General features: G+C 27.3%; 1 protein-coding gene across 1 annotated transcript; it reads right to left on the reverse strand.

The window, feature by feature from the left end:
- Positions 1 to 4,164: 4,164 nt before the first annotated feature.
- LOC122511782 lies at positions 4,165 to 6,387 on the reverse strand. The gene is made up of 2 exons (XM_043627262.1): positions 6,010 to 6,387; positions 4,165 to 5,015 (listed from the first exon to the last, which is right to left on the reverse strand). The coding sequence occupies exons 1-2, from the start codon at positions 6,217 to 6,219 to the stop codon at positions 4,350 to 4,352; spliced, it is 876 nt and encodes a 291-aa protein (XP_043483197.1). The 5' UTR covers positions 6,220 to 6,387; the 3' UTR covers positions 4,165 to 4,349.
- Positions 6,388 to 13,829: the final 7,442 nt, after the last annotated feature.

Below are 13,829 nucleotides of genomic sequence, written 5' to 3' on the forward strand. Positions count from 1 at the left end.
AGAGAGAAAAAAAAACAAATGAATGACAGAAATAAAGAAAATGGAATACAAAAAAAAAGAAAAACAAATATGTTAATTTTCACAAACTATTTTTGTATTAAAAAAAACCTTTGTTATAAACACTGCAAATAAAAAAAAACAATATTGCCTCTATACGTGTAGAATTTAGTCTGTGTAAAAAAAAAATAACGCAATCTTTCACTTAGTGAAGAAACTAAAGAAGAACCAAATTTTAGAAAAACTCAAAGAGTAAAAACAATTGTTTTGTTTTGAAAGAGAAACGGAATTATTTTCAAATTTCGATAATAGATGAAAAAAGGGAGAGAGAGAAAAAGAGTGAGGAAAAAGGGAAAATTAGAGAGAGAGAAAAAAAGAGTGAGAGAAAGAGAGAAAGAAAGAGAGAAAAAGAAATAAGAGAAAAAATATTCTTACACTTCAAAAATATATACAAAATAATGAAACAAAAGAAATTTCAATTTTATTTCAAAGTATTTTTTTCTTTCCAAAAAAGCAGGAAAAGAAGGAAAATTTGTTCTTCTTCTAAAAGAGGATTCTAAGATTTTCACGACGTTCGTGATTTATATCTTTAATCGTCGACGAAACAAACTTTATGTATATGCGATAAGCTTATTTATAAAAACTTAAAAACAAATCTGACGAATTTTTATTCAACACAAAAATATTTTCAATTTCCATTATTATTTATACACATTAAATTTAAATTTGTAAAAAAAATTTAATTCTAAATTTCCCGAGTTAATTACTTTCTAATTTTTATTTTTTATCATTTTTTTTATTTTATTCTCAATTTCTCATTTTTTCAATTTAAAAATTTTTTTTTACTTTTAATTTATTTTCTTCAAATAAAAAAATAATAACAAAAAGAAAACAATAATTTTTTATTTCCTTTTTTCGAATAAAGAAATAGACCAATTGTTTTCTTTTCTTTTCTCGAATAAAGAAATAGACAAATTTTTTTATTTTCTTTTCTCAAATAGAGAAATTAGAAAAAGAATAAAATTGGCTGCTTCTTTTTTTTTAAATAAAGAGATAATTTATTAAAGAATATTAAAATACTTTCATTGAGATTAAAAAAAAAAATTCTAGGATTTGGGAAAAGAAATTTGCATTATTTTTTTTCTTATGTGTATATTTTTTTTATATACTTTCTTACAAAGAATATTTGTACAAAAATAATTGTTTGGACAAAAAATAGATAGTGTAATAGTAAAAAAAATGGGGGAAAAATAATTCTACTTTCTTCTTCTTCTTCTTTTTCTTGTTAGTCTTGTAAATGCAAACTTTTCAAAATATATATTTTTATTTTAAATTAGAAAAATGTGTTAAACTACATTTTCAGGGGAAAATTAAAAGTAGATACAGGTCCAAATTACATTAGAATATTCTTTGGTCATGTTCAGCGCATCTCAATAATCTCTCAATGACGACAAAAATTATCAACTGAGTCGCGGAAAGAGGACGGCAGAGAAAAAAATGCAGTAAGATAAAAATAAAAATAAAAGATAGTATTTTTACAAAAAAAGAAAAATTAATGAATATTTAGAGAAAATAAAAAAATAAATAAAAAAAATAGAAAAATAACGAATATTTAGAGAAAATAAGAAAAAAAATAGAAAAATACTCGCAAAATTCGACAATTTGTTTAAATTTCATAATCGAAACGATTAAAAATCAAAAATATTCGTTAATATTAATTTACTTCGAAGTTTAAATATATTTACTAATTTATTCAACTATTTTTCTTTGCAATAAAAATTCAACTATTAATATTATTAATCATCATAATATTAATACAAGAAAAATAAATTTGTGACTTCTCTAAAACGAGAATTAACGAAATCTAATTCTACATTTCGCAGATTAGCAACAATACAGTAAAGAAAATATAAATTTTTATTTTTTTTACGAAAGCAAAAATTAATTCAGCGCGAAAAAAATCTTCCATTTGGACCCATTGAATACATAGATAGTTAAAGAGAAAAAAAAATCGAACAAAAAGATCCAAGATGCGATCTTTCTAAATCTAAAATCTATTTTCTAACAATAGTTATGAATTTTATTTACAATAATATTTATTCCATATTTTTTTTTCTTCCTTGGAATATATATCTATTTATGTACATTCTTAAATGCAAATGAATTTGTTTTTCTGAAAAAATATCTCTTCGAGGGAAGAAGCGAAAAATATTTTAGGTACAATAACAAAAAATATATTCACAATTTTTTTCTATTATAAATTTCTTTATAAAAATAAAAGGAAAAATTATTTTTACTACAGGCAATTAATTATTTCTAGAAAAATAGAAGAATTAAAAAATTGTAAAAGTTTATTGTCATTTTATTTTCTCTATGAATCTGTAAAACTTTCATTTCTTTCGTTTTTTAAAGAAAAAAGGAAACAATTTTTTCTTTCTAAATAAATTGAATATCAAAACTGGAATTAATTTTTAATTAGTAATTACTATTTCTCAATTAATTATTTAATTTTTTCTTATTTATAAAATTCAATTTTTCTTTTCTAAATCAATTATTTTTTAATAATTTTTCAATATTTCTTCTAGAATTTAATTAAATATTTAATTTAATTTGAGTAAAAAATTCAATTTTTCTTCTCTAAATAAAAATTATTCCTTTTTAAATCAATTATTTTTAAATTATTTTGCAATATTTCTTCTAGAATTCAATTATTTGAGTGAAAAAATCAATTATTCTTCTCTAAATCAATTATTTTTAATAATTTTCCAAAATTTCTTCTGAAATTTAATTATTTGAGTAAAATTTCAATTTTCGTATAATTATTCTTTTCTAAATCAATTATTTTCAATAATTTTCCAACATTTTTTCTACAATTCAATTATTTAAGTAAAAAAATCAATTTTTTATAATTATTCTTCTCTAAATCAATTATTTTTTATAATTTTCTAACATTTCTTTTAGAATTCAATTATTTGAGTAAAAAATTCAATTTTTTTTCACTATACTAAATAAAAATTATTCTTCTCTCAATAAATTATTTTTAATAATCTTCTAATATCTCTTTTAGAATTCAATTATTTTATTAAAAAATTCAATTTTTTATAATAATTCTAACTGTAATATTTTATCGTTTTTTAAAAGTTATTTAAGTAATTTGGTAGAATTTTTTGAAAATAATTGAATTTTTGAGAATTTTTTAAAAAAATTAGAAAATAATCAATTTTTTGAAGAATTTTAACTGCAAATATAAAAATTACATGATTTTTCCAAAATTTTAATAACAATTCTATAAAAAAATAGATTTTGAAAAATTTTAATTACATTTTTTGAAGATAATTGAATATTAAAAAATTTAAATTAAATTTTTAATTATCAAATTATAAATCAATAATCGAAACATTAATTGATTATTAATCAAATAAACATTGAGGATTTCCTCAATGTTGAAAAAAAATTATTTAATTAATTTTATTGATTTAAAATTAATAAAATATTTAAAGAAAATTTAAGCAGAAAACTGAATTTCTTCTTGAAATGAAAGTATTACAGAAAATTGAACGTATATAATAAAAATCTACGAAATATTTAGCAAAAAATCGAATTCAAAATTATTATCTAATTAATAAAAAAATTATTATAAAAAAAAGAAATTATCGAACTTTTCCTAAAATTCGCCCACAGCATTTAAAATTTATAAAAATCTCGGAACTTTAACATGATTCATTCGCTTTACAATTTATCAAAATTGTTCAACATTTAACAGTACTTAATTTTGGAAGACCTTTTACTTTTGTTTTTTTCATCAAATCGAAAATATAATAATATGAATCAAAATAAATTTTCTTGAAATTAAAACTACTTTCTTCAATTCAAGTTCAAATTTAAATTCTAAAGTAGAAAAAAAATAAATCTTCAACAAATTTTTGAAGAATTAGATTTCAAACAGTTTAGTAAAAATTATAATGTTTTCAAAATTATTATTATTTCTATAACTATAATTTTTTCAAAATTATTGTTTCTTTAACTATAATTTTCTTAAAATTACAATTTTTTTTATAATTTTCTCAAAATTATAATTATTTCTATAAGTATAATTTTTTCAAAATTATTGTTTCTGTAACTATAATTTTTTTAAAATTACAATTTTTTCTATAATCTCTCCGAATTATAATTATTTCTATAACTATAATTTTTTCCAAATTATAATCTTTTCCATAACTATAATTTTTTCAAAAAATATAATTGTCGAAAAAAAATGGAAAATTTACCGAAAATCTCCGAATGAATTGAAAAAACGTTTGTTTCTTTCACTGGGAAATAAATTTCCCTGGTAATTATCATCATAATCATCATCACTCATTATACATTCCGTCAATGAGAAAATCCATTCGTCGATAATGCCTCTTGTCCCAACAGTCTCTTCCTCTTCTGTATAAAATATAAGTCGCAACACTCAACAATGGAACAGTGAAAATTGTAATCATAATTGGTACGACATAATCAATTTTTCTCGGCATTCCAAGTGGTGGTGATTTTGTTGGCGTCGCTGGAATTGGTTTATCAACATTAATACCACCAATTGTCACTGTTGGTTTTAATTTGTGTTTCTTCGCTTTTTCCGTTGTTCCTTTTGTCGATATTTTTTCAGTCACTGTCGATAAATGTTGACTCGTGTTATTTATATTTATTTTCACAGTCGATTTCTCTAATTTTATCACTGAATCTGTTGCTGCTGTGGTTTTTATTGCTGTTTTATTTTGTTTACCATTCGATTTATTGATCTCGAGAGATATTTCCTCGTCACTGGCAAGAGTTTCATTACCAACACCTTTTCTTGGTTTAATATTACTTTTTTTCTGTTCATTCGAAAATTTACTGTTTTTATTTTCTTTATTCACCTCCTCAATTAATTTTGGTGACGATTTCTTTTCCTCACTCATTGGAGTCACAAATTTTCCCGATGTAACCAAGTCTATTTTTCCTCCGCCTTCCAAAATAAATTGCCTTACGGTGCTATTCTGAAAAATAGTGGAAAAATTAATTGAATTTGTAAAAGAAAATTTTTCGAGTAAGAAATTTTCATAAAGTTTATAACAAAAAAAAATTGTCTACTTACATTTTTGTTTAAAAAAACCTGTTTTGCGATTTTTTTTACCAAAAATCAAGAGGAAAAGAATGTGTAAACAAAACATTTTAAATCCACGATTAAGGGCATTTGAACCTTGATGACGTCACACATGCTTTGCACAATCTGTAACGTCATCAAGGTTCAAATGCCCTTAAGAAAGAACAAAAAAATATTCTACTTACATTTTTGTTCAAAAAACGGTTTTTTTTGTAAAAAAAAAAATCAAAAAATGTATGAAGAAAACATTTTTAATTTCGCGAAACGATTTTTTAATATATTTGTTGAATAATTTAATATTAATTTAAAAAAATACAAATAGAGAAAAATAAAGATAAACTTTCAAGTGAATTGAAACTGTAAAAATAGAATTTAATCGAAAGAATGTTTATTAATTTGAGACAAACGGACTTATATTACTAACAACGTGAATAAAATTCCATTTTACTTGACGATAATATTGTTCGTGTTATTTCTAAATGTTGATTACGCAACTACTTTGCTGACCAAGAAAAACAAATGAGAAAAATATTTTCAATTCTTAACACTGGTTATCGCAATTTTAAATAATTTTACATTTACTTTTCCAATTTTAATCATTTTTCTACACATTTTGAAACGAAAATATTTAGAATGTCGAATTAAATAAAATTAATAAAATAAAGTAAATGAAACAAAATAAAAAAAGTAAATAAAAAATAAATAAATCCAAAATAAAAAAAATAAGAAAAGTAAATAAAACACGCTGAAATACTAATAATAAACATTGAACTGTAACAATAAAAAAAAAGAAACATCATTTGTCGTTAAATTTCAAAACACGTTGATTTGTTTATATTATCGCGATCATATATATGTGAAAAAAAATTTAAAGCAATAAAACTTACTGATTTGTCAATTTTCTCCGTTGATGAATGTTGTTCAGACGAAATTTTACTCCCTTCGAAAGAATTCTTGACTGTTTCCACAACTGTCTTGGAAGTTGAATTATTTTTATTATCCAATTCATCGTGTTCTATTTTTGTTTCTTTTTTCGTGACTGAGGTTAGGACAGATGTCACAAACATAAGTACACAAAGCACATGGAGAGAATACATTTTTCACACAATTTTCATTCGAACAAGAAATGTTTGCCGTTAAAAAACCTTTTCTAATTCCGATATAAAGAGTAAAAGCTTCGAAAAAATATAGAAAAACTAAAAAAATAAGTGGCGATAACCACTTCTTGTGTTTGTTACTCCATAACTGTCAAATTACTTTATAAGAGAGAGAGAGAGAGAAAGAGAGAATTGGGAAAAAACTAGCTAGGGAAAAAACAGTGCCAACCAGTGCGCATTCCAGGACTACCAACCTTCGTCTTCAAACTAAAAAGCGGTTTTATTTGAATCTGGAGTAAATTTTTTCTATAAATAAATGAAGAAAGTAATTAAAAAAATTACCAAGTGAGAAAATATTTGTAAAATATTCCCCCCAATCTTTTTTTGAGCAAATAAAAATAATTTTCACCTAAATTTCTATTGTTTGAGGGAAAATTACAAATAGTAGAAATGTGGGAGTCCCCAATTTTTTTAGTGTCAAGTATATTAAAGTAAGAAACGCGGGAAAGTGGCAAATTTTTAAATTATGAGATTACAAAAACGACAAAATTGTTCATTACAAAAACATTTTATTAATAAAATTGATAATCACGTTATATAATTTTTCAATTTCGAAAGAAATACTAAATAAACAAAACAACAAAATAAAATTAAAATTAAAAACAAGAAATAAAAACAAAATTTAAAATATAGTCAAATAAAATTAAATTAAAAATACAAATAGAAAAATAAAATAATATTAAAAAAATAAATAATTTATACGAAAATATATTTATTTTAGTAATTTTAAATTCATTTTTTCTTGAAAATTAAAAGTAAGGAAATTTTATATCTTCATCCAATAAAAGAAGATTTCTGCAAACAGCGTTAAAATTGACGCCAAACTGCCGGCTGCAAATATGCCGATAATTAGAAATTTAATTTCAAGACTATTGTACATTTCCAAATCGTCAGTGACACTAACATCTCGTTCATTTTTCTTCGAGAACACACCCTTATATCTCCAATGATTCATTAGCGAAGCCTCAGTAATTAATCTATAGATTTTTTCAAATTTTTCCACAAACGGCGAATTTGGTTCCAGCAAAATTCCACTTTCAGTTGAATATAAATATTCCTGAAGAATTTTCATCGACGATTGATCCTTAAATAATTTCATCTCCCAATAAAGAAATGAAAGTTTATTAATACAAGAAACATTTTTCATTGTTATGATATTTTTAATGCAGTTATGAGTAGAGAAGAAGTGCATTCCTCTTCGTGACCACATTAATGATAGGTCAACATTATCACTACCGTTGATCCAATTTAATACCAATGGATGTTCGACACTTGCGTCGATTTCTGATTTATTGAAATCAGTCAAGCTGTTAATTTGCTCCTTGGTGTCGAGTTGGAAATTAATTGCTGCTAGGGATGCAAAAAAGTTGCAGGAATAATAAAAGGAGATGAGGAGAAATGAGAGGAAGATGATTCTTTCTTTTAGTTTCGAAGGTTGATGAGGTATGGCGACAGAAAATAGAAGTTGGACGATTATTGTTCTGTTCCAGATTACATTGTCGAAGTGGAGAAAGTATTCGATTGACCAACTTGAGGTAATTATTAACAATGTTAATAGGATTGAGTAGTAAAATGTTGAATCAATTGAATGTTTGACGGATTCGGATTGAAAGGCAGGAACAATCATTGCGAAATGATCGATACCGATAAATGCGAGTTCATTAACAGCTTGTGGGCAGATATCGTTCAGTGTGAGGGACCTAACAGCAATCAAGTGAATTCGATGAGTGAATAGTTCGAGTAAAAAACCAGTCGACTTTTTCAAATTGCAATCAAAACCTCCGAAGTCTTCGATTTTTGATGGTAACAAAAATGGACGAAAATTCATTACTTGGGAAAAAATGTCCACAACTACAGCTTCTGGTCCGGAAATTTTGATTGGATGGTTCGTTAGATTTCTTTCGACGATGAGAAAAGGAGGACGACTGAAAGCTCCAATCTTCAATGGATATCCTTTTAGATTTCGTAATTTGTCAACAAACAATTGGGTCTTTGGAGAAAACTGTTTCATTTTGTAACTTGTTTCATTTCCCACAAATGGATTTAAATCATGAAGTATAATTTTCTCGTTCAGAATATCAAGAATCGTGATGTCGAGAAAGGAATTCCTCCAGAAATTTTCCAAAAAAGTTTTGTAGTTCCAGGCGTGATTAGAATCCAGAAGGCGAACAATTAAACATTTTGGCCGGATCCGTACTGTCGATAATCGTTTTATGCAATTCATTACTTTTTCCAACCAACGGGTAGAATTCCTCTTCTTTGGTACTTCAACAATTAAAAATAAAGTCGTACGTCGCGGATTTTGGAAAATTTTAGTCCTCTCCAAAAACGTCAAGTTTTGTTTAAAATAAAATTCATCGACATGTACAGTTGGTAACTTGGCCTGAAACTTTTGTACTAATTCCAAAAAATCCGGATGATTAGTTTCTTGATTCGTTATTAATAAATTTTGATAAACTTTGTCATGCAGTTTAATCATCTCGATGACTTTTTCTAGCCATTGAAATCGTTTGGAAGTACTTTCAAGGCCATGATCAGCCTTAATTTTCTTCACTCCCAAACTTACTATCATAAATAGGATTGAATTCAGTGTTGACAAATTAAAAACTTTCATCTTTTGGATTGTTTGAAAAATGGCAAATAGTTAAGAGATGCACTTTCCGTAAAGTTGTACGACACTTGATATTTTAAACTCTCTTCAATTTTTTTAGACTTTATTTCTTGTATTTTGTGTTTTCATTCTTGTTTCTAAGCAACAGTTAGTTTTATTTTCAAGTAAACATTTAGTTTTATGTACGTTTTAAATTACAGCATAAGTACTTGTGTTTATTCATTCGAGGTCACACAATGTCGTGGTGTGCTGTTTAGTTTTTGTGATTTTAAGAACTATAGTTTTTAAATATTTGAATAAATCGATAAGAACATCATTACAGACACTAATTTTATTAAACAAATGAAAAGAAATTCGGAAAAAAACACAAAAATCGATGCCCCGTAGCAGATAATAAGTATTCGAATAACTAAAAATTTAATTTTGAATTTATCATGATTTTTCGAAGTGTTTGAAACATTTTTATCAAGTTTACTGCTTTTGGCTTTCAGAACACTTTTATTGATGCTCCAATTATTATTCAAAGCTGCTTCATTTATAGTTATAAGGATCTTCTCAAATTTTTCAACGAACGGTGATCCAGGTTGTAGCAAATATCCTTGAGTTGTCGAATAAAGATACTTTCCAAGAATTTTCATTTCAGACTTTGCTTTGTAGATTTCCAATTGCCATTTTGCAATTGAATTTTTCATTACACAGGCGACAGTTTTTCTTGAAATTAAATTATTCAAGCAAACATCGTGATTAATAATTCGTATTTTCTTCTTCGACCACATTACAGCTAAATCCTTATCATTCGAACCGTCAATCCAATATGGAATTATCATGCGAAAACCGACGGAAATTTTAGAATTATTAAAATCACTGAGACTGTTGATTTGCCGTTTTTCGTGAGAATTGAAATTAAAATCAGTTAGCGCAGAATAAAAGTTACAGGAATAATAAAATGCCACTACTGACAATAAGAGAAAAATAATTCTTTCCTTTAGTTTCCGAGGATGCTTAGGCACAGCAACACTGAATAGAATTTGAATGGCAATTGTTATGTTCCAGATTTGTCTGTCGAAATCGAAAAGGTACTCGATTATCCAATTGGATGATATGATAATCAATGTCAGAAGAATAACGTAGTAAAATGTTGATCCCAACGACAACACAATTGCTTCAGGTGGAAATATTGGAACTATTATTGCAAAGTGATCCAATTCTAGATATGCTAGTTCATTAACTGATTTTAGGCAGATGTTATTTAGGGTAATGGACCTAACGGCAATAAAATGTATTCGATGATTAAACAAATCGAGTAAGGGACCAGTTGACTTTTGTATATTGCATTCAAAATTTCCGAAATCTTCGCTATCTGATACCAAAAGTGGTTCAAAATTCATTACTTGTGATAAAATGTCCACAACTATTGCATCTGGTCCGGAAATTTGGATTTGATGTTTCGTTAAATTTCTTTCGACGGCAAGAAAAGGAGCACGATTGAAAGCTGCAATCTTCAGTGGATATCCATTTAGATTTCGTAGTTTGTCAACAAACAATTGGGTTTTAATAGAGAACTGATTCATTTTGTAACTGGTTTCATTTCCCACAAATGGATTTAAATCATGAAGCATAATTTTTTTGTTCAGAACATCAAGAATCGTGACGTCGAGAAAAGAATAATTCCAGAATTGTTCCAAAAAACTTTTGTAATTGTTGGCATGATCAGAATCCAGAAGGCGAACAATTAAACATTTCGGTCGAATCCGTACTGTCGATAATCGTTTTATACAATTCATTACGTCTTCCAACCAAAGTGTAGAATTCCTCTTTCTTGGTACTTCTACAATCGTGAACAGAGTCGTACGTCGCGGATTTTCGAAAATTTCAATTCTCTCCAAAAATGTCATGTTTTGCTTAAAATAGAAATCATCGACATGTAGAGTTGGTAAATTGGCCTGAAACTTTTGTACTAATTCCAAAAAATCCGGATGATTCGCTTCCTTGTTCGTTATTAATAAATTTTGATAAACACCTACATGCTGTTTAATCTGGTTGATGACTTTCTGCTGCCACTGAATTCGGCTTTTTTGGTTTCTTTTTGCAATTTTTAATTTGTTCCCTCCTGATTGATTTTTAGAAAACTGTTGATACTGCCTGAGATTTTTATTAAGACCATGGTCAACGTTAATCTTTTTGTCTCCCAAAATTACTACCACAAAAAAGAAAAAATTTAGCGTTATCAAATTGAAAATTTCCATTTTTTTGAAGGTTTAAAATCCGTCAGATAACGAACGTCAATACTTTCTTGAATGTTCTTTGAAATCACTTCCTATTCCCTCGACTCAATGTTTTGAATTTTCATTTCTGTTTCTTAGCAACGAATATATGATTGTATATTTTTCAAGCTTTCATTTACGACAGAAACATATGTTTACCCTTCGAGGACACTCGAAGTGATTTTATATTTTATGATCCGAACCCTCCGAACTCGAGAGTGCTAATTTAGAAACAAAAATAATAATTGAAGTATCTCAATGAAATATTTTAATCTTGCATGAAATTTTTCTTCGCCTACAACCATTTTTCATCCGGTTTAAAAGCAGTTCTCCGAGAAATGTAAAAATCGAAGCTACATATCCAGTAATCAAGAGATTATAAACCAAAAATTTGATCTTTAATTTCTCATACGATACAGAATGGTCCAAAGTAATTTCTTCTTGATTCTCCTTCTCTAGAAACACACCTTTATAACTCCAGTGACTTATTAACGAGGCCTCAAGAATTTTGTTGTAGATTTTTTCAAATTTCTCCCCAAATGGTGAACCTGGTGCTAATAAATATCCACTCGTTGTTGAATACAAATATTCTTGAAGAATTCTCCCCTTGTATTGACCATAATAGCTATTTAAATACCAATTTAGCATCGACAGTTTCTCAATGCAGGTTATGTTCTTATAAGTGAATAAATTTTCAAGACAAACCTCAATCGGTAGAATGTGCATTTTCCTTTTTGACCACATATTCCAGAGATCAGTTTGATCCACATTGTTGACCCAGTTTAGAAATGTATTAGAACCTATACTAACGTCTAGTTTCGTGTCATTAACCGATTTCAGATTCTTCAATTGCTCCTGTTGTTCTAATACCAAATTCAGGTCTGCTAGTGATACGAAGAAATTACAGGAGTAATAGAACGAGATTGTTAGAAAGGAGAAAAAAATAATCCGTTCCTTCAATTTTCTAGGTTGGTGCGGTACGGTAACTGCAAACAATACTTGAATAATTATTGTCTTGTTCCAGATTTGTTTGTCGAAGGAAAAAATGTTCTCGATTAACCAACTGGAGAAAATTATTAACAGTGTCAAGAGAATCGAGTAGTAAAATGATGAGCCAACGGAAAATGACACCGATTCGGATTCAAATATCGGAACTGTTAATGCTAAATGTTCTAGTCTGAGGAATGCGAGTTCATTGACTGGTTTTGAGCAGATGTCATTTACTGTAACTGACCTGACAGCAATTAGATGAATTCTATTGTATAACAGATCCTGACTATAACCGGAAGCCAATCGCCTATTGCAGTTAAAATTTCCAAATTGCACTGAATTCGATGACAGCAGTTGCATTCTGAAGTTCATCATTTCGGAAAAGATTTTCAGTATAAAAGCATCTGGACCAGAAATGTCAAGTGGAACATTAGTTTTGTTGTAACTAACAGCAAGAAAAGGTGGTCGATGGAAGGTTCCAATCTTCAGTGGATATCCATTCAGATTTTGTAATTTGTCGAGAAACAATTTTGTCTTGAGAGAAAAGAGCTTCTGTTTGTATCTTCTGCTTTCATTATTTTTAAACGGATTTAGATCATGATGTATTATTTTGCCATTCAGAATATCAAGAATTGTGATGTCGAGAAAGGAATTCCTCCAGAAATTTTCCAAAAAAGTTTTGTAGTTCCAGGCGTGATCAGAATCCAAAAGGCGAACAATTAAACATTTCGGTCGAATCCGTACTGTCGACAATCGTTTTATGCAATTCATTACGTCTTCCAACCAAAGTGTTGAATCCCTATTTCTTGGTACTTCAACAATCGTGAACAGGGTCGTACGTCGCGGATTTTCGAAAGTTTTAATCTTCTCCAAAAACGTCAAGTTTTGATTTAAATAAAATTCATCGACATGTACAGTTGGTAAATTGGCCTGAAATCTTTGTACTAATTCCAAAAAATCCGGATGATTCGCTTCCTTGTTCGTTATTAATAAATTTTGATAAACTCCCACATGCTGTTTAATCTGGTTGATGACTTTCTGCTGCCACTGAATTCGGCTTTTTTGGTTTCTTTTTGCAATTTTTAATTTGTTCCCTCCTGATTGATTTTTAGAAAACTGTTGATACTGCCTGAGATTTTTATTAAGACCATGGTCAACGTTAATTTTTCTGTCTCCCAAAATCACTACCACCAAAAAGAAAAAATTTAGCGTTATCAAATTGAAAATTTTCATCTTGTTGAAGGTTTAAAATCCGACAGATAACGAACGTCAATGCTTTCTTGAATGATCCTTGAAATCACTTCTTTTTCCCTTGACTCAATGTTTTGAATTTTCATTTCTGTTTCATAGCAACGAATATGATTGTATATTTTTCAAGCTGCTATTACCGATAGAAACATATGTTTACCCTTCGAGGACACTCGAAGTGATTTTATATTTTTTGATGTCCGAACCCTCCAAACTCTAGAGTACTAATTCACAAACAGAAAAAATAAGATTAAAATATTTCATTGAAATATTTAAATATTTCAATAAAATATTTTAATCTTGCATGAAATTTTTCTTCGCCTACAACCATTTTTCATTTTGTTTAAAAGCAGTTCTCCAAGAAATGTAATAATCGAAGCTACATATCCAGTAATCAAGAGATTATAAACCAAAAATTTGATCTTTAATTTCTCATA

Source organism: Leptopilina heterotoma, unplaced genomic scaffold (genome assembly GCF_015476425.1).
Source record: "Leptopilina heterotoma isolate Lh14 unplaced genomic scaffold, ASM1547642v1 Lhet_90, whole genome shotgun sequence".
Lineage (NCBI taxonomy): Eukaryota > Metazoa > Arthropoda > Insecta > Hymenoptera > Figitidae > Leptopilina > Leptopilina heterotoma.

What these genes read in the sequence shown, in the direction of transcription:
- LOC122511782 (XM_043627262.1), bottom strand. Translation starts at nt 6,219, where the DNA reads ATGTATTCTCTCCATGTGCTTTGTGTACTTATGTTTGTGACATCTGTC. An exon ending in CGGAGAAAATTGACAAATCA is followed by an intron (nt 5,016 to 6,009) that starts GTAAGTTTTATT and finishes ACTATTTTTCAG; the next exon opens with AATAGCACCGTAAGGCAATT.